This window comes from Nicotiana tabacum, chromosome 2, assembly GCF_000715075.1.
Source record: "Nicotiana tabacum cultivar K326 chromosome 2, ASM71507v2, whole genome shotgun sequence".
Lineage (NCBI taxonomy): Eukaryota > Viridiplantae > Streptophyta > Magnoliopsida > Solanales > Solanaceae > Nicotiana > Nicotiana tabacum.
In genome coordinates this window covers 94,746,763-94,773,410 of record NC_134081.1, presented here as the reverse complement: position 1 = coordinate 94,773,410, position 26,648 = coordinate 94,746,763, and the positions used below count along the sequence as shown (strand labels likewise).

General features: G+C 32.9%; 2 protein-coding genes across 2 annotated transcripts; one reads left to right on the top strand and one right to left on the bottom strand.

The window, feature by feature from the left end:
* Nucleotides 1–11,934: 11,934 nt before the first annotated feature.
* LOC107801071 (subtilisin-like protease SBT5.3) lies at nt 11,935–17,402 on the top strand. Its single transcript, XM_016624338.2, has 11 exons — nt 11,935–12,093; nt 12,192–12,301; nt 12,396–12,493; nt 12,829–12,993; nt 14,485–14,593; nt 14,935–15,469; nt 15,634–15,731; nt 15,831–16,076; nt 16,179–16,293; nt 16,385–16,598; nt 16,734–17,402. The coding sequence occupies exons 1-11, from the start codon at nt 12,001–12,003 to the stop codon at nt 17,267–17,269; spliced, it is 2,319 nt and encodes a 772-aa protein (XP_016479824.1). The 5' UTR covers nt 11,935–12,000; the 3' UTR covers nt 17,270–17,402.
* An 872-nt stretch (nt 17,403–18,274) lies between these two features.
* On the bottom strand, nt 18,275–22,402 carry LOC107801070 (cytochrome P450 724B1). The gene is made up of 9 exons (XM_016624337.2): nt 22,022–22,402; nt 21,590–21,914; nt 21,163–21,315; nt 20,747–21,001; nt 20,157–20,243; nt 19,968–20,046; nt 19,646–19,752; nt 19,023–19,144; nt 18,275–18,618 (listed from the first exon to the last, which is right to left on the bottom strand). The coding sequence occupies exons 1-9, from the start codon at nt 22,240–22,242 to the stop codon at nt 18,525–18,527; spliced, it is 1,443 nt and encodes a 480-aa protein (XP_016479823.1). The 5' UTR covers nt 22,243–22,402; the 3' UTR covers nt 18,275–18,524.
* Nucleotides 22,403–26,648: the final 4,246 nt, after the last annotated feature.

Sequence of the window (26,648 nt, the reverse complement as noted above, 5' to 3'; positions counted from 1 at the left end):
CTCTATTCAAGTTTGTCACTTTAATTGGAGAAACTCTTTAACCTACCATCCATAACACACATTATCGTCTTGGGAGGCATAAAAGGGGTGTGACAACTGACACTTATCCGAAGTCAGAACAACGCGACTGATGGAACGTTTTGATTTACCCGTCATCTCAGTTGTAACGTACGAAGGAAGAAACCAGGGTTCATCTATCGTTTCTCATCATTTCGGTAAACCTACTCTCCGAAAAATGAGGGGACTTTCTGTATACGGGTAAAATCCGGGGTAATGCATACCCCGATTTCTCGATGAAGAAAATGAAAGAAGATCATGGATGCACGAGATTGAAATCTAGGCTGGGAGCCCTTCGTATCGAGATCCATGAAAGGTGAACGGCGTGCTCATCATCGGGCATGATAAAGCGATGCGCCCCGGACCCAGAACGAGTTCTAAAACCTCGAAAAATACGGTAAACGGTTACACACGACGGATAGAGGGCCGTGATATTCGCACCTAACCGGATATCACGGCATAGATCTCGCTCAATGTTGGTTACAGATCAGTAATTAATGAGAAATAAAGATTTTTACCTTTTTTAAACTTCTACTAGGGATGAAACTCTCTTACTATATAAAGGGAAGTTTTTCTTTTGTAACACGCAAATCAAAGTAATTCAAGTTTATTTTTCCGCTTTCTAGCTACTGTTAAAGTTTTTATTTTATTATTTTCTTCTTCATTCGCAACTGGGCTCGAGTCAATGGTCTGATCGAGGACGAGGTTACTGTTCAACCTAGTTTTGGGTTAGGCCAAAACATTACAACTGGTTTGATCGTTTATTTTATTTTTAAACCGTTTATATAATATTCTTGATTATTTGTATTGAATAAAACCACATATCCTTAAAACCGCATACAAATTTAATTGTTATCCGATTTAAAGGGTAAACACCGCCTATTCTTTTTCTTTTTTTGTTTGGAAAATTGTCTCGAATATAAACTTTAGAAAACAAATTTTAGAAAGGAAGGATATGAGTTTCTAGACTAGTTTTGAGATGTTTTTTTTAATTTTTAATATGTATATGTTACTACTATGTTAGTTTCTTCAAAAGTTTATGCTTTAATTGTCTACCTATGCCGAGAACAGTTGGTCTCTTCTTCCTGGGGACCAAAATGTGTTTCGTTTAAACCAAATGAAGATCCATAGGCCCATTGGGCCTTTCTATAAAGAAACTTCGTTATTGGGCAATGCTGTTCCGAAATTATGTATCGTGTCAAAATACTTTATCACAATTATCAGTGTATTTGTTTAGAAACTTCTAAAACTTACGTGGGTTAATATCTATTAGTTGAATGACATCTCATGTTCTGAGACGTCACAAAATAGGAAATAAATCATATAATTTGAGACAGAAGGTGCAAGCGATTATTGTATTAATCAGATATAACTATCAATTCCATAAGTTATAAGCTCTAAAAGTTGATATATGTGTATAACAATTAAATTTTGTCTTTAATATTGAAACTAAAAATACGCAGTTGAAAAAAAAAATCCAAAACAGACAAACCTGCGTATGAAGATTCACTTGTAAAACTCCTAAACAAAATCAAGAAAAAAGTTCAGTATTTCTAATACTAATAAATTTTAAAAAACTTGTTTAAAAATACTTCAAGTGAAATAATAACAGTTCTCACCTTTAACTTTTTTTTTCTAATGATGAAATTCGTGTCTAAATATAATATTCAAATACTCTTTTTCTTTTATAATACTTTCAAATTCTCTGTTTTCCACTTCAACAAATATCGTCAAAACGTTACTAAGGTACTCCCTAGTCAGCAGTGTAGTGTGGCAAGTTGTTACAAGGTAGAATGGCCTATGTGTACCTGTTACGCAATAAGTGGTCACATGGGAAAAGCTGATGATTTCTCTATACTTGCGGTTGCCTTAATTAGCTTTGAATTTTGATCAATGAGTGAGCGTTTTTCTATGGTTTTTTCTTTTTTTTTGGTTTACTATGATTTATAGGCTAGCTAGCTATGACATAGCATTGTAACTACAAGCAAAGAAGTGAAGGCCGGTGCACCAGATATTTCGCATAAGATTCAGGAAAGAGACACACCTAAAATGTGTGACTATAAGAAATTGAAATTTTAAATCATATATTTTTTATTGAGATTACACCTTACACATCTAACAACCGCGACGTATGTTACCCTCTTAATTAGGATTGATTGATTGTCTCACTATAATTTCTAGCAATCACAAAATTTCACGATGAAGTGAAAGACGTTTGAACAGAAATGAGGATCTTCCTTAGATTTGTTTTTCTCAACTGAAAAGTTCACTAAGAAAGGGCCCCGGCACGCAATTTTGTCTTTCAAAGATTTAGAAGCTTTTTTCTTCCTTTTTATCTTTTCGAATCGGGTAAGGGAGAAGAAAACTTTGAAATCGGAAACCGTTCCAAATTCCTACTGAGATACGTAAACGAAAGGAAAACAAGACGTAAGATGTAAATATCACTCGAACTCTTTTTAGAAAAAAAATATTTTTTGGCTTTTGTTGTTTTATTTTATAAAATCGGTGGAAAGATTGGACTATGGAAGACATATTTGAAACGCTCTATTACATGAGCTCAAATACAGACATTGACTTTTCTTTTACCGGGTTAATTTCACTGATGGTCATTGAACTATCTTTCAATTTCACTAAAGTCATTTAACTATTTTTTGTCACTTAAAAGTAACTAAACTTTATCATTGTTACTTAAAAGTCATTTTGCCTCAAACTCCTATCATAAATATGACATGGCATTAAATTTTATGATAAAAATCTAAAAATAAATACCACATAAGCTAATATGGGTCATACCCATTTTAGATCCATTTATCCTTTAATGTGATTTGACCCATAATCCAAATGAGTTTCGATAAAAAAAAATATTAATTCCACATTAGTTTAAAATGATTATCCTATACTACAAAGTTTTGCCTTTTTTGTTACATAATGCACATTCATAATTATTCTATACTAAAATAATCTATGAATGACTCGGATGGGGCATACAAACAAAATAAAAATTTTCTAGCATAAATTATTTTAGTATAGAATAAGTATGAATGTGCATTATGTAACAGAAAAAGCAAAACTTTGTAGTATAAGATAATCATTTTAAACTAATATGGAACTTAATTTTTTTTTTTTTATCGAAACCCATTTGGATTATGGATCAAATCACATTAAATGATAAATGGATCTAAAATGGGTATGACCCATATTAGCTTGTGTGGTATTTATTTTTGGATTTTTATCATAAAATTTAATGTCATATCATATTTATGGTAGGGGTTTGAGGCAAAATGATTTTTAAGTGATAATGATAAAGTTTAGTTACTTTTAAGTGACAAAAAATTGTTAAATGACTTTAGTAAAATTAAAAAATAGTTCAATGACCATAAGTAAAATTAACCCTACTATTAATTACTAGGGTAAATTAGAAACTTTATGTAAAGTACATACGTCGTGCTTCTTTATTTGATGCATATACGAGATGTGGGTAGATATTTTTCCACGCAATAGGGCTAATACTTGGATATTTGAAACGAAATAAGGAAAGTTGTTTTTTGTTTGTTAAGCCAAGCATGAAAAAGAATGAAAATCTTTGCGACATCTTGGAATGTGCCCTGAAATGCGGCAAGTGTTTTATATATGCAGCATATCACATGTTTTCTTTATTTTCCTTGTATTTTAATTTTGAGGATAAATGCTAACGAATGACAGTTTTAATATCACATGTTGGCCGTAAAGCCAACCTATCATTTCAAGTACATAAGGTTTTAATAAATGTAGCAAATGTTAGTATCTAGTTTATGCATTGTAGTCTATACATAAAGTTAAGACGAGAATGTAGCAAGAGCATCATTAAGTGTCGGTAATTTACTTCAGAGAAATTAAAATATCTTTGTTATTCTCAACAAATCTCATTTAGATGGGAGATTTGTATTATAACGCCCCGATCGATCGTTTTGAGTATTTGCATTCAGTTCGGCGATTTAAGGTCATGAATAGCCTTACACGGTGTATTGTGACTTGCGTGCATTGTTAGTTTTATTTTCGAGTGGTTCGAAATTGATTTAGAAGGATGACTCTCACTCGAGAAGCTTGAAGTTGAAAGAGTTAACCAAGTTTAACTTTTGTGTATTAGACCTCAGATCGGAATTTTGATGGTTCCGGTAGGCCCGGATGGCGATTTTGGACTTGGACGTATGCCCGAATTTTCTTTGGATGTTTCTAGAAGTTTTCGGCACTAATTAGCGAAAATTGACAATTTAAAGGTTTAGAATTTTCCTAAGTTTGACCATTGTTTGACTTTAAGGATATCGAGTTCGAATTTTGGTTTCGGAGCTTGGAATATGTTCGTTTTGTCATTTGAAACTTGTGTGCAAAATCTGGTGTCATTTGGAGTTGGTTTGATGTAGTTCGGACGCTTGGTTGCAATTTTAGAAGTTCTTGAAGTTCATTGTGATTTTCATGCGTTTTGGTATCCGATTCGTGGTTCTAGATGTTATTTAGGTATTTTGATCATATGAGCGAGTTCGTATGATATTTTTAGACTTGTCTGGATATTTGGTTTGAAGCCCTGAGTGTTCGGGTGAGCTTCAGATTGGTTTCGGATTATTTTGTTAGAATTTTTGTGTGGTGGTACTTGTTCCATCGCATTTGCGATGAGAAGGTCGCAAATGCGATCACCGCATTTGCGAGTAATTTCTCGCTTTTGCAAACCAGGGGAGGACGGGGTGTTATCGCAAATGTAATACTGGAGTCGCATTTACGACTCTACGGCTGTTCGTTTCTGCGATGGCTGGGGTCATTTTTGCGACTACTGCTGCTTCGCATTTGCGAGGCTTTTGATCGTAAATGCGATCTTCACTGGGTATAACAGGGGTAGCATTTGCGACACTTTGTACGCATTTGTGGGAGTCGTATTTGTGAACCCCATGTCGCAAATGCGATATCTGCAGCTTGTTTATAGCTGAGTATATCGGGACTTAGCTTCACTTTACCATATTTTGAACCCTAGATTCGGTAGGAGGCGATTTTGTGGATAGATTTTCATACCAAACTATTGGATAAGTAATTTTAATCAATTTTCAATTATATTTCATGATTATATACAAGATTTAAATCAAATTCATGAGAATCTAAGAGAAATTTTGGGAATTTTTGTCTATGTTTTGAAAAATAAAAATTTAAGATTTGAGAGTCGAATTGGACTCAGATTTGAAAAAAATATATATATATGAACTCGTGGGGCTATGAGTAGTCGAGACCTACCCTTCGACTCGGGTTTTGATCGGGCGGGCCGGGGGTTGACTTTTGTTGAGTTTTTAAAAATGGTGTAAAGATCATAGCTTTATTAATTGGAATTGATTTTTCTTGCATTGTTTGATATTATTAAGTCATTTTTGGCTAGATTTGAGCTGAGCTGAGGTGAATTTTGAAGCAAAAGTTATTTTAAGTATTGATTTGGTCTAATTGAGATAAATATCTTGTCTAACTGTGTGGCGGAAACTACCCCTTAAGTTTTGGATTGATGGTACTATTTAAATTATGTGAAAGACGTGTACACGAGGTGACGAGCGTGTACACGGGCTTATATGTGGTATTTGACCAGTTTAGACCATTAGACTTCTTTCAAACATTTTATTGAAGTTATCGTTTCATGTTATATCGTTTGTTGTTAGGCTTGCTCTTACGTGCTTTACTTGAAGTTGTTAGTACATGTTTTATCTTTTATTGTCAAGTTCAATCTTATATGCTTTAATTGTTAATTGTAATTACTTGTTGAATTCATGTTTTATCTGTTACATGCCTTAATTGTTAATTGATTCTTGGTAATCGTGTCTTTGTTTATGAATTATCATTTCTTGCTATTTGATTTTGTGATACGCCGTAGTTGGTTGTAATTGTTTGTGAAATGCCTATTGTTTAGGGATCGGGTTGCACGCTGTAACAGTATTGAAATGATATGGAAAGATATGATATGGAGCGATAAGGACGGATGATATGCTATAGGTGGGATCGGGTTGCACGCCGCAATGGATTGATATGTTGTGGATATTTGTGATAATAAAGTTATTCCCGATTGTGATTCTCATGGTACATTTTATGTTGGAACGATTTATCGGGTGAATAGTTATTGTTGTTTCATAGGTCATTTCACTTGTAATTGATCGTATTTGGTTGACTGCTGGTATTCTAGTAATGGAACGATGTTGACTTCTTGGGTGAATCATGCATTTTACGTGATTTATTGTGTCGCTTTAACATGCCAACTTGTGTCTCTATTATTTCTTGGTAAATTGACTGTCAAGGTGAATTTACGTGCATGAGGTCATTATCTCATATTCAATTGAGTTGTTGGTAATTTAGCAGTTCTAAATAAAAGAATTCTTAATGTGCTTTACCTATGTGACTTTCAAATAAAACTCATTATCTCACTCGGGGCTTTACTATTTTAAATGGTTATCTCATTTCTACTTTAAATGGGTGTTCAAATTATATTCATCACCCTATTTGATGTTTACTTTATTTGAAAATTTTCATCACATTTTACTTTTAACTAATCATATAATTAATTTGTTAATTTAACGGATGTATTTACTTTGTTTAAACACGATATTTTTACTTATTTTATTGGTTTCTAAACTAAACCTATCTGATACTCCATTTTGTATAACTTGTTCTTACTACACTTTATTTGATTTCTAAAATAAACTTATTATTTCATTTGACGTCTTACTTTATTTCAGACTATTATTATTACGGTTATCTCGTATTACATATTTCTCGATCACTTTAATTGTTATTTGACACGGATACGATGTACCTGGTAGCACGAGGACTTTGTCGTGCGAAAGTGATTGTTATTGTGGACACGAGGTGCCATATGTGTGAGATTTGAAAATTGTGACTCATGATTTGTGATTACGAGGAGTGGTACCTCGGGGTAATTCTTATTGTAATTCGTGCATTAGGAGCGATTTGATTAATTGAGTTTTCACTGGTTTTCCTTACTTAAGTTCATTCATATTTCATATGTATTCTAATTATGTTGTTGCTTTATTACCTGTTTACTTCTTGTTTCCATTGTGCTTCCATTATTTTCACTGTGGGATGTAAATTTGTGATCCTTCCACTGTTAGTCTTATATTGTTAGCTGTATGTTATATTCTGCACAAGTTTCTATGTCTAGTAGGTGCCTTGACCTGGTCTCGTCACTACTCTACCAAGGTTAGGCTTGATACTTACTGGGTACCGCTGTGGTATACTCATGCTACGCTTCTGCACTTCTTTTGTGCAGATCCAGGTACTTCTGATTGAGTTGGTTTTGAGACTTATGTCTGCATGGCCGGAGACTTCAAGGTATACCTGCTTGACGTTCGCAGGGTCCCGGAGTCACCTTACGTTGTCTTTTATTTCCACTATTTTCTATTATTTCGAAACAATGATGTACTTGGTATTCCTAGTTACTCTTACGTAAGTTTATGACTTGTACAACCGGTTTTGGGATTGTATGACTAATGTTGGTTCAGCTATATTGTTTCAGTTATTAACTAATGAATTACAGTTAAGTTAGTTAAATTTTATTAATTCTCAGCATGTGTTAGGCTTATCAAGTTCCAGTGACTAGGTTCCATCACGACTACCTAAGGTGGGATTTTGGGGTCGTGACATGCACCCTCAAATATCGATATATAACTTAGCCGTAGTAATACGATATAAACATGCATATGGTGTAATATTCAACATTCAATTAATTAATATTTACACTTTAATTCATGTGACTATGAATTGACACAAATTCAACAAACTATTAACTGCTAAGCTATTTAAGTGTCGATTTGTAATATTAAATTTGTAGTGTTACAACATGTTTGCGGATAATATTATTCTACAAATGGTCTAAATATCACATATCCTATGTAAATGAAGTAATGAACCTAAAACACACATTTTTGCTAGTTGAAGATTAAATGTCCTTACAAAATATTAGAAGAACCAAAATCAAAATTTCACCGATAACTGAACAAAAAAAAGTGTAATTATCCCTTTAATTTTGTTTAAGGAAACGTAGCAAAAGAAAACATTATTGTAAACCCACCGGCACGCTAATGGCGTTGAAGAAACTCGATCAAACAGTTGGTACGTAGTCAGTAAACGTGGCCTTGCATGTGTCCGGTGGAATGACTTGGGTCTTTTATTTATTCTTCAGTCAAGGGCGCAATTAGCCTTTTCGCTACGTGTTCATATGAGTACACAATTAATTTTCGACACGAAATATATGTATATATGTAAAAATCTGTTAAAATTTTAATAAATATTAAATTTTGATTATAATTTTAAATGTACAGTGAGTTCATTGTTGAAACTCTTAAAGGTTGACCCTTAAATTTAACTCATGGATCTGCTTCTGCGGTGGGGTGTCATTAGGAATATATATTCAGGCAACGTGGTAAGATACCTTAATATATATGTCGCTACTTTTGTTTTGACTAAGTTCCAAGTAATATATTAACGAATAATCCATACTAAAGAGTAAGTAGAGAATCTGATTTACCGTGAGCGGGGGAAAAGGATGTTAAAGGAATTATGTGGTTATTCTTGTTGGATCGGACAACATATTAGGGGCTTTAGTTAATAACATGGATTACTTTACTTATCACAATTGGTACAAATTTAATTTAATATTGATATATACATATTCTAAAATTTCTTTAGATTTAAAATGTGGAAACGAAATTAAAATGTAATAGGTAAGTCTACTGTTGCAGCTGCCCCGCAGAATTCCACTGTTGTTCAGAAAGAGGACATTAACAACTGAAGCTGCAAATTAACAAAATTGTATACTTGTACATGGATGTGGCAACTTCAATAGCTCTACTGTACATCCTGTGTTTTCTGTTTTTATTAGAAAGATAGAAATTAGAAAGCATCCTTTGGCCATCTTTCAGAACGGTCACATCTTCTCAAAATATTTTTCTTTCCTTTACCTTAATTTCAAACAACGTTTTCTTGTACAATGGAAATGAAAGCGGAAAGTAGAAAGAATTAGATAAATATATTATTTTTAACTGCTTTCAAAATAATAATCGATAAAATATATATATATATATATATATATATATATATATTGCACATATATATTATATAAATATCGATCTTTAATGTTGAAGCAAGGACATGATTATTAAACCAAATTAAAATGAGTATTTTGCCCAAAATATTATCGAGCCTGACACGTAGATTGCGGCTTGAAGTTCCATTCTCATGACATTTGCCTCGAAAAATAAAAGGTCAGTGGCCCGATATATGAAATTGAAGTTACACATATTTGGTTCATATCAACTTATGTAGAAAACGTACCATCCTATTTTGACGAAAAGTGAAACTTTGGTCCCTCTATTACGTTCTATTTGTAATCATTGTCCTTTAATTGTTATCTTAATTGTACATCTAGCCTTCAATTTGCTGCATTTTGCATATTTAGTTTTATACATCATAACAAGAACCATCTAACTTAAATAGCTGCAATAGCTTTTATCCGACTTTTAGGAAAACTAGACATGTCCTAGTAACATGCCTTTATCGAAAACTTTTGTTTCTTCTTAAAAGTTGGCAAGTAAAAAAGGAAAATGGCCCTTGGGAGAAAAACCATGATCTGAAAAGTGAGAAAATTTTAAAAGATGGTAGAGTTAGAAACTTTTAATCAATGTTGGGCCAAATTACGAAGTTTGATAAATTGATGGTTCCTTTCATTTTAGAGTTGTTTATAATGTTAAACTCTCTTATCACATTCCATTTCATTAAATTGTAGGAGAAATTGATACAAGATTAAGTGGTAATGACCATATCTGCTCAGTGTCGGAATGTCAAGCAAGTTGGTGATTCATCTAAAGCAATACAAGATTTTTTTAGTGACCGAGATCGATTTATCTAAACCAATTGCATTACATTTCTTGTTTCTGCTCAAACTTTATATATCAATTGAAAAAAAAATGTATATAATGCTAAGTCTGCGCACACAAAAAAGTGCGTAAGTAATACTTTATGTTGTAACCAAGCCCCGGTCACAAATTATGACCTAGGCTCGATCATTCAAGCATAACTTAAGGTTACACTCTTCTGAAGTGCAACGGAGATAACCAACACAAGCAAGGACGGATCTAGAGCATTGAATATGAGTTTTCGGGAACCCATTAACTCTTGCGTAGACACTGTATTTATATTAAAAAATTCATTAAATATTTATAAATATCTAAGTGTGAACCCAGTTATTATTGCATATTAATTTGAAATTACGGTGGGAACCCATAAATTTTAAATCTTGAATCCGCCTCTGAACACAAGTCATGTGCCTTCTTCATTACCCATTGACCTAGTGGTGGAATGGTGTCGTCAAATATACAATGTGTAGGAAGATTTAAAAAAATTTATATGCAAATATATTATATGTTAATTTTCATTGATTTTTTCTTATGTTTACTTTTATATATTTTGATACCCCTAGAATTCTAGCTCCGCCACTACATTGACCCGAAATAACCTGTTTTCCCGAAATGTGCAAAGGATCACGAGTTGATCATGTGGGCGAGGTTCGGCGGACGTAAGTCGCCGGTGGAAGGCGCGGCGGTTGAGTCAAACGTAGATCTCTCAAAATTAGCTGCTGTTTTCACACTTTATTCTCTCCTCCGTCCAACTGTCATTTGATTGGTCAGCATACATTACGGCGACAAAATACAAAATACAGTGTGTTGCACATTTCTGTTCGGATATGGACCTTAAAACCCGCAGAAAATAAAGCCATATATTTCTGGCACACTCAATACTAATAATTTGGTAAATTTATTTCCTCCTATTTTTCCTGTCCCTTTTTGTTCTTTTACACATAATGATAAGTTTGTTAACGTAAGGACACTGCTTATTAAGTTTTTTCCTTATAAGAAAAGCCAAGATAAGAGAAAAGGAATAAAATGATACCCTGGATATTGAATCTTGTGTTTCTATGTATTGTAGTGTGACACTTTATTATTATCTTGTTACAAATATAGATCAGAACCATAAGCATTGGACAGGTGATTTTCTACTATATTTATTCAATTTATAGTGATATTTTTGGCTTTTTACCTAAGCTATAATTCGGATAGAGTGATTTTGAGTGCACTAAAATTTCGATTTTTGACAAAAATATCTCATTGGATATAGAGTCAATCGTATCCCGAATTTTTCTTGATTGTGATTATCGGAATCAAGAAAAATCGGCCAATTACTATCTAGAAGGAAAAAAGAAATAAAAATATCCGATGGGCGATGGTCATTTAGAAAATTATTAAACACAAAAAAAAAAAATGACGAAATTTTTGGTCTTTACCAGTGTGTCCCTTTTGGTATATCTGTTAGAAAAAACAAAACCGTCAAGCAACCTCTATTATTTTAAATAGTTCACATCCTTCTACTGGTCCCATTCTCGTATTCATATTATTACCAATAAAAGGGATGGCTTTATTCAAAGAATTCCATACATTATTTATTAGCTTTTAACGAATTAGTAAAGGAACTCGAAAAGGGTAACATTATGTTTAATTCATGAATTATTATTAATAAAACAATGGAAACATATTTATAGAATGATTATATTGGGAAGAATTGAGTTAAAATGCATGAAAAGCTTGCTTATACATTATTGGATCTAGACTAGATTATGGTCAAGGGTGTTGTATACTATCACTAGACACAAGCCGTAAAATCTTTGAATTCAAACCATGCAATAAATGGATACATTTCCCACTAATTAAAAAAAAAAAACAAGATTCATTATTTTTTAATAAAATAATTCATTGAAAGGTCAACTACAACCAAAAGAGTTCTCTTTAAATAGAAACTGTGCGTATTGAGAGTGAAAGGACTTAATAAAAGGCAGAGGTGTTGTAGTAGTAGTAGTAGTAGTAAGCAAGAAAGAACATGAAGATAACAATGGGGGCAAACTCTGCCCTTTTATGTCTCCTTTCAGTTCTTTTTATGTTATTGCTTAGTCCCACATTTGCCATTAAAAAGGTAATTAAGCAATTTTTTTTTTCAGTTTTAGTTCGTTCATATTTTACACAATTACTATTTGGAAAAACTAATAATGATTTAATGTGATTTATGTATAGTCATATGTGGTGTATATGGGTGCACATTCACATGGAAAAGAAGTTTCATCTATTGATTATGATAGAGTAAGAGATTCACATCATGAGTTTCTTGGATCATACTTGGGAAGGTAATTACTTGGTGTTTTGTTTTTAAAAAGTAATATTAATTCCCTTTGATTTATTTGAAGTCAAAAATCTTACACGTTGAAATCTCAACAACAGCACTGACAAGGCAAAAGAAGCAACTTTCTACTCTTACACTAAACACATCAATGGCTTTTCTGCCATGCTTGAAGATGATGAAGCAGTAGAAATTTCAAGTAAGCAATTTGGGGTAGTCTTGGTCTTTTATGTAAAATTGTATTCTTTTACTTAATTTACATTCCCTTCCAGGCCGAACTTGAGACCTAATGTTAAGAATGTATTCTGGTAAAGTTCATGTGTTATGAATGTTAGTGGCGGCCCGCTGCACAAAACATCTCACGTTCATGTAAGGTCTAGAAAATGGTCACACCCCTAAGGTGTTATGAATGTTGTGGCAGCCCGGTGCACAAAACATCTCACGTTCATGTACGGTCAAGAAAATGATTGCACCCCTAAGGTGTTATGAATGTTGTCAATATAATTGTTTTAATTTTTTGTTTTTGTTTTGCAGAGCATCCCCAAGTAGTATCAGTATTTCCAAACAGGGGAAGAAAACTACAGACAACAAGATCATGGAACTTTTTGGGATTGGAGAATGATGGAGTTATACATCCAAGTTCATTATGGAAGAAGGCAAGATTTGGAGAAGATACAATTATTGGCAATCTTGATACTGGTAATGCTTTTTATTCACTATTTTATACCCAATTTACAGATTCCATTGCTTTGTATTAAGACAGATCCAAACTTGAAGTCCTTTTCATGTTTGAATATTATTCTGCCATTTTTTCAACTATTTTCTCTTAGTTACCCCTTGGTCAAGCGAGCCCTCGGAACAACGGTAAAGTTGTCTTTGTGTGATCTATAGGTTACGGGTTTAAGCGGTGAAATTGTATCAGGATATGGTCCCTCCATTACAACTCTTGGGATACGGTCTTTTCATGGATCCTGCTGTTTTTTTTTAATGTTTAGTCGAGAATAGGCATGTGAAGAAAATTGAGCTTGCAATAAGTTGCTCTTAGATTATTGACTTTGTTGATGTAAAAGAAGTCTTCTTTTGTGATCCCATAATTATGATAAGGACCTTATTGGAAACTTGCAAGATTTGTCTTGATAACAATAAACTATAGTTAAATATTTGATATTTCAAGATCTCATTAATTTCCTTGCCTTGGCCAACCCACTTTCACATATAATAAAATATTATTTATTTGACAGAAGCTTCCTTTTTGAATCATGTCTGCACCTTTCAGCAGTTGAAAGAGTAAGCATCGGAGAAGTAGATTATTTTATTCATCTTTGGGTTGGTATGGTCAATTACAGAATATTTTAGTTTAGATACTTCGAATTGAAATTAGTATTCTGATTGTCTGAAAATAGAAAAGTCATTTTGCTTTCTGTGCAATACTAGGCAAAGTCATGTTGGGAAACTACTTAGCAATCTAGAAGCTAATACCTGCATTTATTTGATAAACAATGTTCATAAAAGTTGAGGAACTTCAATATTTTTTTAATGTTGTTCAATTATCCATAAAGCTTGTGTTGTCCTAGCACAGACAAAGGCCTACATACTAGTGGATTGGTGCTGTCACTTAAAGCAAAGAACAAGTTGGAAAACAAAAGCAGAATTAAAAGAACAGAATATGTAAAACAAAAGCTTAGGTTCTGATGCCCTTACCTCAAAAGATGGATGATTTCATCATTTTTCATAATTAGTCAATCTTTTGCAATTACCAATTCCCTTTTCCCATTAAACAGATCAACTTCATTCTATTTTGGTGTTTGAATTCCATGATATATGACATTGTTGCAACAATAAAAGCTAATTTGGTGCACGAAACATCCGCATTCACGCAGGGTTCGGGGAAGGGCCGCACCCTAAGGGGTGTGATGTAGGCAGCCTACCCTGATACAAGCATCTTCCACGGCCCGAACCCGCCTAAAGATCACACGGAGACAACTTTACTGTTGCTCTAAGGCTCCCTTCACATTGTTGCAACAGTAAGGGGTAAAAATTAATCTTTATTTCAATAGTCCACTCACTTGGAAACTAACTTAGACTAAAAATAACAGTAAGATTACATTATTGATTAACTTTCTTAACTACATTATGACTTACTGCTGCTTATCTCAATGCTCAACTTTTTGTGATATGGGTGTGGACCAGGTGCCTGGCCTGAATCAGAAAGCTTTATTGATGAAGAATTGGGACCAATTCCATCAAAGTGGAGAGGAATTTGCCAAAATGATTCTGATCACACCTTTCAGTGCAATAGGTACTGTTTCCCTCAGTCCACTTTTTTCTTTTACCATCTTATCTGCACAGCTTGGCAAACAGAATTTTGCACTTTAGAACTTTCTGTTCACTGACATTGTACCCCTTAGTTTTTGTTTTTTAAAATAATTTGTAAGTTTTGGACAATTCAAGTAATTCTAAACTGACTGTTGATCTGGTCCCTAAGCCACCAATCTGCGATAACTTACTTAAAATTGGCTTAACTAAAGTATGGAAGGAAGCAGAATAAATTAACATGTATATCCGCTTGGGATATGAATTCTACATTTTAGTATCGGAATGAAGATTTAGACATTGAAGTTATGTCCATCTTAAATAAAGGAAGCTAATTGGAGCAAGGTACTTCAACAAAGGATACGCGACTCTAGCAGGATCTCTGAATTCAAGTTTCAACACACCACGAGACACGGATGGCCATGGTTCCCACACGTTATCCACAGCTGGTGGAAATTTTGTTCAAGGATCAAGTGTTTTCGGGTATGGAAACGGAACAGCAAAGGGTGGATCACCAAAAGCAAGAGTAGCAGCTTACAGAGTTTGCTGGCCTCCAATTATGGGCAATGAGTGCTTTGATTCAGATATCTTGGCTGCTTTTGATATGGCAATTGATGATGGCGTGGACGTGCTTTCGGTCTCACTTGGAGGAGATGCTGGAGCATATGTCAATGACAGTGTAGCTATTGGTTCATTTCATGCTGTTAAGCATGGCATTGTTGTTGTCACCTCTGCTGGTAATTCTGGTCCTGGTCCTGGTACAGTATCAAATGTTGCACCTTGGCTCATAACCGTTGGCGCGAGCACTATGGATCGTCAGTTTCCCAGCTATATCATCCTAGGAAACAAAAAGCAGTACAAAGTAAGGTTTTCTTTTCCTTCTCTTGTGCACTATTTTACTGATAAAGATGTATAGGAGGTGTAACATACATGCAATTTTTTAATACCCTTGTAAGAATTCCTGACTTCGGTGAAAGTGTATGTATATTCTTGTCTTGATTTTACTAAATGAAATATTTTTGATAGGGAGAAAGTCTTTCAGTTGAAACACTGCCCAAAGGCAACTTCTTCCCTATTATAAATGCTGCTTCAGCAAAAGCTCCCCATGCTTCAACAGACGATGCGTGAGTATAATCAACTTACTTCATAACTTCTTACTACAACTAAATCTGAGAGTTTGCTTGACTGACATTTACTTTTTTCTTTTTCTTGTTTTACTGCAGTCAGTTATGCAAAGCTGGGGCATTGGACCCTAAGAAGGTAAAGGGAACTATTTTAGTTTGTCTAAGAGGAGATAATGCAAGGGTTGACAAGGGACAGCAAGCTGCTTTGGCTGGTGCAGTTGGAATGATTCTAGCCAACGATTACGCGTCTGGCAATGAAATTATTGCTGATCCTCACGTCTTACCTGCTACGCAAATTAGTTACACTGATGGACTTGAACTCTTCGCTTACCTTAATTCAACAAGGTAAAATAACTTACGGATGGATTTAACTTATATACTCTAACAGAGCGTAAAGACTGTTTCTAATTACGTCACTTTATTTTCTTGTGAAAACGTTATAAGCAGGGCACCTACAGCTTCCATCACACATCCAACAACTCAATTGGGAACAAAGCCAGCTCCAGTTATGGCAGCCTTTTCATCAATAGGACCTAACACTGTTACACCAGAGATCCTTAAGGTTTTATAACAAATTCAACTTTGTGATTTTTTCGAGTTTATCAGAATAATGTCCTTTTCGTAGGGTCATTTATTTTGTATTATGTTTGCAGCCTGATATTACTGCTCCAGGAGTGAGTATTATTGCTGCCTATACTGGCGCTGAAGGTCCTACAAATCAAGATTTTGATAAACGTCGGGTTAAATTTAACTCAGTTTCAGGCACTTCTATGTCATGCCCTCATATTTCTGGTGTTGTTGGTCTTCTGAAAACTCTCCACCCAACCTGGAGTCCTTCTGCTATTAAATCAGCAATTATGACCACTGGTAAGAACAAAATAACTTTTTCATTTACACATTTGAATCAATTTGTACTACATAAGTTCCTAACTATATAAGAATTTGCAAAACATATACCTCTGGTTCTGGTTCTGATAACATGTTATTTTTCTTGTTGGACAGCGAGAACACGAGATAATGCTATAGAGCCAATGTTGAATGCTAGTCACATCAAAACAAGTCCATTTGCTTATGGAGCAGGGCATGTGTGGCCAAACCGCGCCATGGATCCTGGTTTGGTGTATGACTTGACTATGGATGATTATTTAAGCTTTCTCTGCGGCCAAGGCTACAATGAAACTCAAATCAAGACATTTACACAAGGCCCTTTCAAATGCCCTGAGCCGGTTAATTTCATTGATATGAACTTACCCTCAATTACAGTTCCTAATCTCAATGGCACTGTCACTATTACTAGAACTTTGAAAAATGTTGGATCTCCAGCTACATACAAAGCTCGTATTCGTAGACCCATTGGAATTTCTGCTGCTGTTGAGCCAAATAGTCTTGAGTTTAAGAATATTGGTGAGGAGAAATCGTTCAAGATCACTCTGAAGGTTAAAGGATCCAAGGGTCCAAAAGATTATGTATTTGGCCAGTTAATTTGGTCAGACAGTAAGCACTATGTTAGAAGTCCCATTGTAGTAAAATCCACATAGTTAGGTTCTTTATATTGTTTTAACTAATTAGTTTAGTGGTAAGTTAATTCACTGAATTATTTCTCCTGTCCAGCAAAAAAGGAATGTGTAGCTCTAAATGGAATATCTTTTTGTTATAGTTCAATGCTCTCTGACAATAACCAATTGAAACAACACGTGATGAATTCGTAGCTTAGCTATGAAGCTAGTAACACTGTTTATGTCAGCTTTGCTTTAAACATTGGTTTTCACATGCCATAAATGCGATGTACACATGATTTCGTGCACAGTTCATTTTACCTCAATCTATTTGAACAGCTTACAAGTTTGTGTTCCTTAACAATGCATTATTGAATATTTATTGATGGATTGCAACTAGTTGTCCTATAGTGGACATTTGAAAAGAGCAATTTAATTAGGCAAGACTTAGGGGTCCTTTGGTACACGGTACAAGGAATGGGTTAAGTAATCTAGGAATCAAAATTTGAGATGAGTTTATCTCACGTTTGGTTGGGATAAAATCGTGGTATAATAATTGCGAGATTACTTATCCAGTGATTGTAGTGATATTTTTATTCCTGTGGAAGGGTAGGATAACAATCCCCGAATAACTAGCCCGAGATAGTTAATCCTGTGATTACTTGTTTCCCGACCAATTAACCCCTTAGAGTAAGAAAAACAAAATATACTAATTCATGCTTGGTGGCATATGGGTGGTTAAGGTTGCATTGCATCCCAGATATTGAAAGCATAATTGGCAGGGGCGAGCTAGAAGCCCACCTATAGGTTCGGTTGAAACAGTAGCCTTTGTTTAAATTGTGTATTTGTGTCAAGAAAAATATTAAATATGTATAAATATTAAAGTTAGAACCCATTACCATTAGCACTTTTGTTGGTCTAAAATTTACAATCTATAAAGTTGAAATTCTGGCTCCGTCCCCGATATTTCGTGTATAAATCCTAGTTACAAAGATCGGTATGAAGTAAACTGATGGAAGTGAAGAAACTGCAGAAAGATTATTGGAATTCCTTGGAAAACTGCGGCGTGGAATTATGTATAACGATCATAATACAATAAAGAGAAAAGGAAATCTGGCTTTCTTTCTGTACGATGAGGGCAAAACAGATATGTGAAGGAAGAGATCTTCATTGTCTACACTATACGAATGATATAGCATTGGACCTCCAGATTTTGATGTTGTGATTGGAATTTTCAGCACAATGTGCCTAAAGCCAATGGATCCCATCCCATGACCACACTCAAATTATTGTAGGCCTAGGTAGAAATTTGATGCAGTCTGATTGTTAAACCATTTTGGAACTCCACATATGGATATGCTATTGGTTGTTCACCTTCTTCTACATCCCATCTACATAACATGTGTCCATAATTAGCACAATAAGAACATAAAAGCTTCTAATGGAATTAAAAGAACCATAAGGAATAGTATGTTAGTTAGATGAGATAATTTTTTCATACCAATACTAAACCCCTTTATTAGGTTCCGAGGCGATTGCGTACAGCAAAATTATTATTTAAACAAAAAAGAAAGGCCTAAAAACACTAGCATTGTAGAAATCTTCTTTAAATAATCAAGCGTAATTGACCACCCATATTCAATGGACTCTTCAATAATGCTACCACACCCCGTATCAAGTTTTAAAGAGTGCGAGCAACATAATTTCAATAATGCTATTACGCCCATATCAAATTTTAAAGATTGCGAGCAACATAACAGAAAAAGTGCTAAAAAGTTTTATAGCAGAGATTTACCTGTACTTTTGTACGAGGTGGTGGAGGAAGAACGCTACCTCAACCTTTGCAAGTTCAAATCCAGGGCAACACCTCGACCCTCCCCCAAAAGGAGTCAGTTTCTTGCATATTTGTTCATCGCTCTAAACATTTAATTTTTAGTGCAAAAAAAAAAAAAAAAACAAGAAAAATAGAGTTAACAGCTTGACAACGAGCCTTAAAAGAAAGAAAAATGATTAAGAAGAGATGCATGGGGCTTTGTTTAGAAGGGGATTTGGGTTAATTAACCCTTTTGTTGCGACATAATCACTTGTCATAGCGTAGATAAAGGTCATTATAGAGTAAGTTTTCCTCTCTAATTATCACCTGATTTTTCAAACTCTAATAATTATCACGTGTCTTCTATTATTAACGTCGAAAGTCCACAATGCTAGCCTTGGTTTTAACAAAGATCTTGATAAATATCAAAATAGGATTTAACGAATTATATACAGAAAATTTACTCTATCTATATAAATTGACCTGTAATGTACTTACTACTCCTACTTTTCATTTATTTTATTTATAAAAGAATATTATTTGCAATACCTTTTAAAGTGATTTAATTGTATAAATATTTTTTTACACTGTTATAATATAATTACCTCCCATCTCCAAGGATTAAACTGGAGTGCATTTGCATGAACTGATGGGTCCAAGTGAACTGCACTGAATACAGGTAGGACCTTCCAACCCGCTGGAATCACATAATCTACATTCATAATTTCAATAAAAAGAAAAAGGTATTCTTAAATGTCAAGCTCTAATTTAAAATTATCTTTAATATATAAAAAGAAATCTCTTCATTTATGGCCAGACATCTGGAAAAAAAAAAGTAGAATTGTACAATGCTAATAAAGGCCAATGCATGCATAATTAGGGACAAATAAATTTTTAAGTATTGGACCATTACAGGTCAACACAGACCTCTAAATTTGACATCTTTAAGGGCCTTTCGGTGCACAAATTTGACAACATTCCCATATCTGAGAGCTTCATTTATTACCTGTATTTAATAAGAAAATAAATTTAAGCTTAAAAAACTCTTAATAAAGATAATAAAGTCTAAATATTTATAATATTCAGTAATCATTGCAGTCTGCGCATTCTCTCTACCTTTTGAGTGAAGTCCATCTTCTTGTAATCTTCCCAATTCAATAACTCTTCCTTTTTCTTCATGCTTCGTACGTTATGATGCTCTACCTACATTAGTTTTTGCAATGAGAGTTGAAAATTCAAGAGAGATACGGCAAAACTAATGATTATAGAAGTGCAAATATCTTTTTACACTATTAGTGTTATTTAACTTATAATAATCTATTAGATACTACTATTTTGGCTAGGTTACTGATTCATACTCTTTTTGGCCAAATTTATGTGGCACATTTTTTGAATTTACGCGTTCGAATATAGCATTTATAAGTTTTCATATTTGAAAACGATATAAAAAGTATTATAAGTTAGAATAATTAACGATTCAAATATTTAAAGGCATATTCAAAAATAGTGGTGAGAAAAAACTGGATGACTTCTGCCATTCGAATGATGCCACGTAAATTAGAACTGATGGAATACATATCATAGAAATTTGGCACGTTATTAGCTTTAAGATGGTCTAATTGTATAAGTATTTATTTCACGTGGATAGGATTTTAACTCGAAACCAAAAAAGTAAAGATTATATAGAGATAAATGCATGTAATTACCTTGAGTTGATCAAGAGCAACTTGTGATTGACCAACAAAAAATACAACCATAGCCATTAGTAAGGAAGTGGTTTCGTAACCACCGAGTAGAGAATCTAGAACAAAGCTAACTTTTTCATCTTCAGATAAGGTATCAACACAAAGAAGTATATCAAGAAAATCATTCCTTTTATTATCACTACAGCAGCTTCCACCATGTCTTTTTCTTCTTTCCTCTATAATTGCTTTGACAGTCGAAGATATTCTACTTCTAGCCTGTAAAGAAGAAGGCGTCATGGATAAAAAAAAGTTGAATTTCACATGCCTACTTTTAATCTTTTTGCAACAAAAGATATCTAAAATAAAGAATACCTATGCTTGTAATTTTATTAAGTAAAATAATGAAGTAGACATATTTATCAGTAGATGTGGAGAACCTGCACGGCTCTTGCATATGGAGTTCCAGGTATGTAGAGTGGTAAAGAAATTAGCCCTCTCATAAATGCCAGAAAATCTTGAAGAATTATTGCACTTTGTGAATCATCTGGAGTTAATCCAAGAACTTGCTTTACTATCACATTGAATGAAAACTGCACACAAGAAACCAAAATTATGTCGGAAATTCCTAATAATACTTGTGATCAAACCTTCCCAACACAAGTTTACTATTGAAGTTAAATTCTATGCACTACAATACACCAACTTACTCAGAATAGTCCCACAATTAAGGTTTGGGAGGGTAGTGAATAGGCACGTAAAGAGATATAGAGTAATAGCATAAATTTATTTACAAAATCATGTTACTATTTTAGAAGTATTGATCAATAGCCAAGAATATATATGGTGTGCATATATAACTTTTACCTTTCTTGACTCCTCCCAGAAGATGACTTGTTTTTTATTTTTCCAAGACTGAAGAATCTGAATGGCTGATTTTTCAACATCATTAAAAAACTCAGGTTTTGATTTGATGGTGCTGATGAGTGATAAGGAAACATTCCTAAGCCTTTTGTGTGTGTCACCAACAGCTACAAGCAGTGAAACTTTGCCAAGAATACCATGGATTGGTTTTGGATAGCTGCACTGAAATAACTTATCTTCATTTTGTAGTATGAAGTAATTGAGGTCCTGGTCACAAGAAACCACTGTTGGAGAGAAAAACAAGTGGGATTTGAACACTTTCCCATACCTGGAAATTCAAATTGTATATTTTTTTTAAAAAAGGTACATGCAATAATAACAAAGAGGGGTACTGTACTTTCAAGAAACATAATTATGAAGAAGCATGTTACTTACCTAGAACAATGTTCTTGTAGAAAATTCCCAATAGAATTAGAAGGGTGAGGCTTTAAAAAGGAAAGGGTTTCTCCTAGTAAAGGCCATCCAAAAGTGCCCTTGGGAACATGACCAAGCTTAATATTGCTGAACAAAGGCCAAAAATGGTTCAAAACTATGCCAAATACAAATCCAACCAAACCAATAACTAGTGTCACAATCAAAATGCTACCTTCAGCCATTGAAATACACTCAATTTTGACTTGGTTTTGTTTGGTTTGGTTTTAGCAGAAAGAAATGTTTGTTTTGATGAAGGTGGCAGCAAATTGAGGTTGGGCTTGACCGGCTATATATAGAGGAGAAGGGAGAAGAGTTGTTTATAGTTTGATGGAGCATTGTGTTAATTTAACGAGAGAAAAGCAAACAGGCTTTTATTTATTTGCGTTGAATATTATAGTCGGCGAAATTAACTTTTGTCAGTTGCATAGGAAATGAAATCAACCTAGTCTGGGATCTACTCCTCTACAAATAGTAGGTACAGGTCATGGAAGAAAGATACTGTACCATTTATGAATAAGATTTGACTTACGTACATAATGTAAAAAAATATTTTACCAGCGTTGCGACATAAATTTGGTTAAAATTTGAAATAATAAGTTTTTAAATTAGTATTGAAAAATAGTTTTATGAAATTAAAATTGTGTTGACATAAATTTTATTTGAAAAAAATTAAATTTTGTGAGTAGAAAAAAAATTTCACCCAAAAACTTCATCAAATTTCACTAACAAACAATATTCCCAAAAACATTTTGTAAAAATGACCAAAATCTATGTTCAAAGGAGAGTTTAGACTATCCATACTTATATTTTAATATGTCACAAATAGAAAGTAACATGATCATTTTGACCTTACTAGTGGAGTTATTTTGATGAATGATTATTTGTAAATCATATTTTAATTGATTGCCGGTATAAAATTAATTTTTATGCTATCACTATAAAGAAGTTAAACTCAAATGAATTACCCGAGTGATATGTTAAAAGCGAAAATTGAATTATAAAAGGTTATTTTTCTTTGGCATGTAATTTTACTAGATTAATTAACTTAACACCTTTCTAGTGAAAAAATCAATGATTAAGTATGGACCAGAGTAATAACACGTAAAAAGATAAGCTATCAGATAAATTAGGAACTTCATTTTTTAGATAATCATCTACTAATTGTTGTGTGGATAAAAGTGCCACCCAGAGGCCATAACACTTCCTTCTATAATAATGCATATTAGTAACTATATACGGAGTATAATATTTTCCTTCGGAAGGAAAAGGTAAAGAAAAGTAATAAGAGAAATACACGATATGACAAATTGACAATTTATATTTTTTTAGTTAATATTGTATTTATGGGTAGCAATATTCCAAAAATTAGCAGGAGTTTGACATTACAGTTTCTCACTAAAAGGAATAATATAAAAGAAATTAACGAGGAACTAATATTACCTGACCACATTTTTTTTTAATTTAGCAAGGAATTAGCGGGATACTATCTCTTATTACGAGACATAACACATTGAAAAACTTGCGCAACCCCATCTTGTCCTAGAAAGACCAGTTTATAAATTCCCATTTTTATTGCATAACACCCCCAATCTAATTCTTAATTTGCAAAAATGTCATTTTTATCTTGAAAAAGATATCAAAGACAATGACAAAGTTGGCAAATGCCCATTTTTCAACTAGCTAAAATAAGGCTACGAACTTGAATAGACATGTTTCAGAAATCTGCCGAACACTGAGAAAGTTTTTCCCATTCGTGTGCATAGGGGACAATAGTGTTAGAAAGGTCAAAATTAGTGCCGATAATAACGTTTGATGTCGTGTTCATTGTGCCATTGTAGATATCTACTTCAATCTAGGCATGATTAGGATCTAAACTGCTTTTTGAAGAGATGAAATATATAAATGCCATAAACACTAAACATCTTGTGCCCTATTTACTGGTAATACATTATTACTTGCCCTTCTATGTGCTTAAACTTTTGTAAAAGATGCTACACCTTTGTCTTTTAGTCTTGTCAATAAGTCATGAGCTAGTACTCAACTCAAGTTATTTAGAACCGTTTGGACATAACAATTATTTTACTTTTTTCGAAAAAAATTCATTTTTTTTCCTAAATCAATGTTTGGATATAAAATTTTCAATTTTCACTTGAAAATGAATTTTGAAATTTATCAAATATTTGAAAAACTCCAAAATGTTATTTTTCAAAATTTTCACTCAGATCACTCACAAAAATTTAAAAACAACCCAAAATTATATTCATGTCCGAACATAACTCTAATTTTCAAATACCATTTTCACTTGAATTTTTTTTTAACTTTTTTGAAATTTTACAATTCTTATGTCCAAACGCCCACTTAATCACATGAGTATAAAGAGCATGAAAAAAGCAGGAAAAGAAGAGAGAAATTTGCAAAAAATTACAACCCAGCACATAATATTGCATTTACATGATAATGTTTTTATGTTTATAGCCGCATAACCCATTATTTTTGCAATAGTGTTTATACATCTGGTATACCAACATAATACACTCATTATAATATTATATACTAATATATTAAAATTGAGAATCGAATAGCGTTAAAACTTAACCACAACTTCAAAATGAAATCCCAACAACATACGCCAATTATCACTTTGTTAAAAGATTTCAACAAATCACTAAACTCATTGATGACTCCTGCTAAAAATCTGCTAAAAATCGACCAAATATTTTCGACCAACGTTGGTCGGTCAAAAAAAGCGACCAAAAATAGTCCAGCTTAGACGGAAACTGGAAAAAAAAATTATATTTTTTTAAAACTAAATACCGACCAACGTTGATCGGTAAATTGGTCAACGAATTGACCCAGCTGGTCAGACAAGAAAATTTTGGATTACCGACCAACGTTGGTCGGTAATCTGGACCCAATTTTTTAAATTTTAATAATTATTTTATTATTTAAAATATTTTATAATATTTAAGAATTTATATTTAAAATTACCGACCAACGTTGGTCGGTTAATGTAGGGGAAGCATTTACCGACCAACTTTGGTCGGTAATTGTTATTTTCTGCAAAATAACCGACCAAAGTTGGTCGGTTATTACGTCAACATTGGTCAAACTTTCGAATTACTTTTATATTTACTATCTAAATAATATAAATATAATTCGTTAACACTTTTGTAATACAAATAATGAATACACTAACATATACTATATATAACATGCTATATATGTAGTTAAAGTAGTACAACGAAGCGTGTTATATATATATATATATATATATATATATATACACACACACACAAAAAAATATATATACTATAACAAGCTATATATATAGTTAAAGTATTACAATAGGAGGGGAGGGGTGTGTGTGTGTGTGTGTGTGTGTGTGTGTTTGGGTCGTGACAATAGTCGTATATATATATAAGAACACGAAGCGCTAGGACCACAAGGTCGGGTTCTTTTAGGGATAGACTTGTGAAGATCCTAATTAGTATATATAATTTATCATCAAATATATCTATTTGTAAATTGATTCATCGACTTATAACTTACTTAGATGCATCGATGAATATTAAAAATAAAACGTTTGACCTATATCGACTAATAGTAAAAATAAAACGTCTCGACCTATATCGATTAATCTATGCCATGCATTATTAGTGATGAATGAATGAAAAATAGAAGAATTAATACTAAACATCTTTGACATATATATATATATATATATGGATCACAAATATATATATATATATATATATATATATATGGATCACAAATTAAATAAACGAAAGAAGTTATTAGTATTAAGTAAACGAGTTAAATTAATAGGTCAAACATGGTCAAACTTTAACAAGCTATATATATACACACTAACATATACTATAACAAGCTATATATATAGTTAAAGTATTACAGTGAAGTGTGTTTGTGTGTGTGTATATATATATAAATATAAATATATATATATATATATATATATATATATATATATATATATATAAGAACACGAAGCGCTAGGACCACAGGGTCGGGTTCTTTTAGGGATAGACTTGGGAAGATACTAATTAGTATATATACTTTATCATCAAATATATCTATTTGTAAATTGATTCATCGACTTATAACTTACTTAGATGTATTGATGAATATTAATCGATGATTCATCAAAACGTCTCGACCTATATATCGATTAATCTATGTCATGCATTATTAGTGATGAACGAATGAAAAAAGAAGTTATTAGCATCAATTACAATATAATATGTGTGTGTGTGTGAGAAATTACTCACATACTTAATTGTAACTTAGAAAATTTACTTAGATAGATGCTATTATAATTTATTAAAATTAAATAGTTAATATAATTATTTATAAAGATTATGCTTATAGTTTATAATTATTTATAATAATTGCATAGTTAAATAAAATAAATGCTTGTAGTTTATAATATTTTTTTATAGTTTATAATATTTTAAGAAAAAAACACAAAAAAAAATGAAATTAATATTTTTGGTCGGTTTTTGGTCAAACGGTCAACACTTAATGTACCGACCAAAATTACCAACCAACTTTGGTCGGTAATTCTGAAATC

Coding starts and splice junctions, on each gene's coding strand:
- LOC107801071 (XM_016624338.2), top strand. CDS start 12,001: ATGAAGATAACAATGGGGGCAAACTCTGCCCTTTTATGTCTCCTTTCA. Junction 12,094..12,191: donor CCACATTTGCCATTAAAAAG/GTAATTAAGCAA, acceptor ATTTATGTATAG/TCATATGTGGTGTATATGGG. Junction 14,594..14,934: donor CACACCTTTCAGTGCAATAG/GTACTGTTTCCC, acceptor TCTTAAATAAAG/GAAGCTAATTGGAGCAAGGT.
- LOC107801070 (XM_016624337.2), bottom strand. CDS start 22,242: ATGGCTGAAGGTAGCATTTTGATTGTGACACTAGTTATTGGTTTGGTT. Junction 21,915..22,021: donor CTACAAGAACATTGTTCTAG/GTAAGTAACATG, acceptor TTGAATTTCCAG/GTATGGGAAAGTGTTCAAAT. Junction 20,047..20,156: donor AGATGGACTTCACTCAAAAG/GTAGAGAGAATG, acceptor TATTAAATACAG/GTAATAAATGAAGCTCTCAG.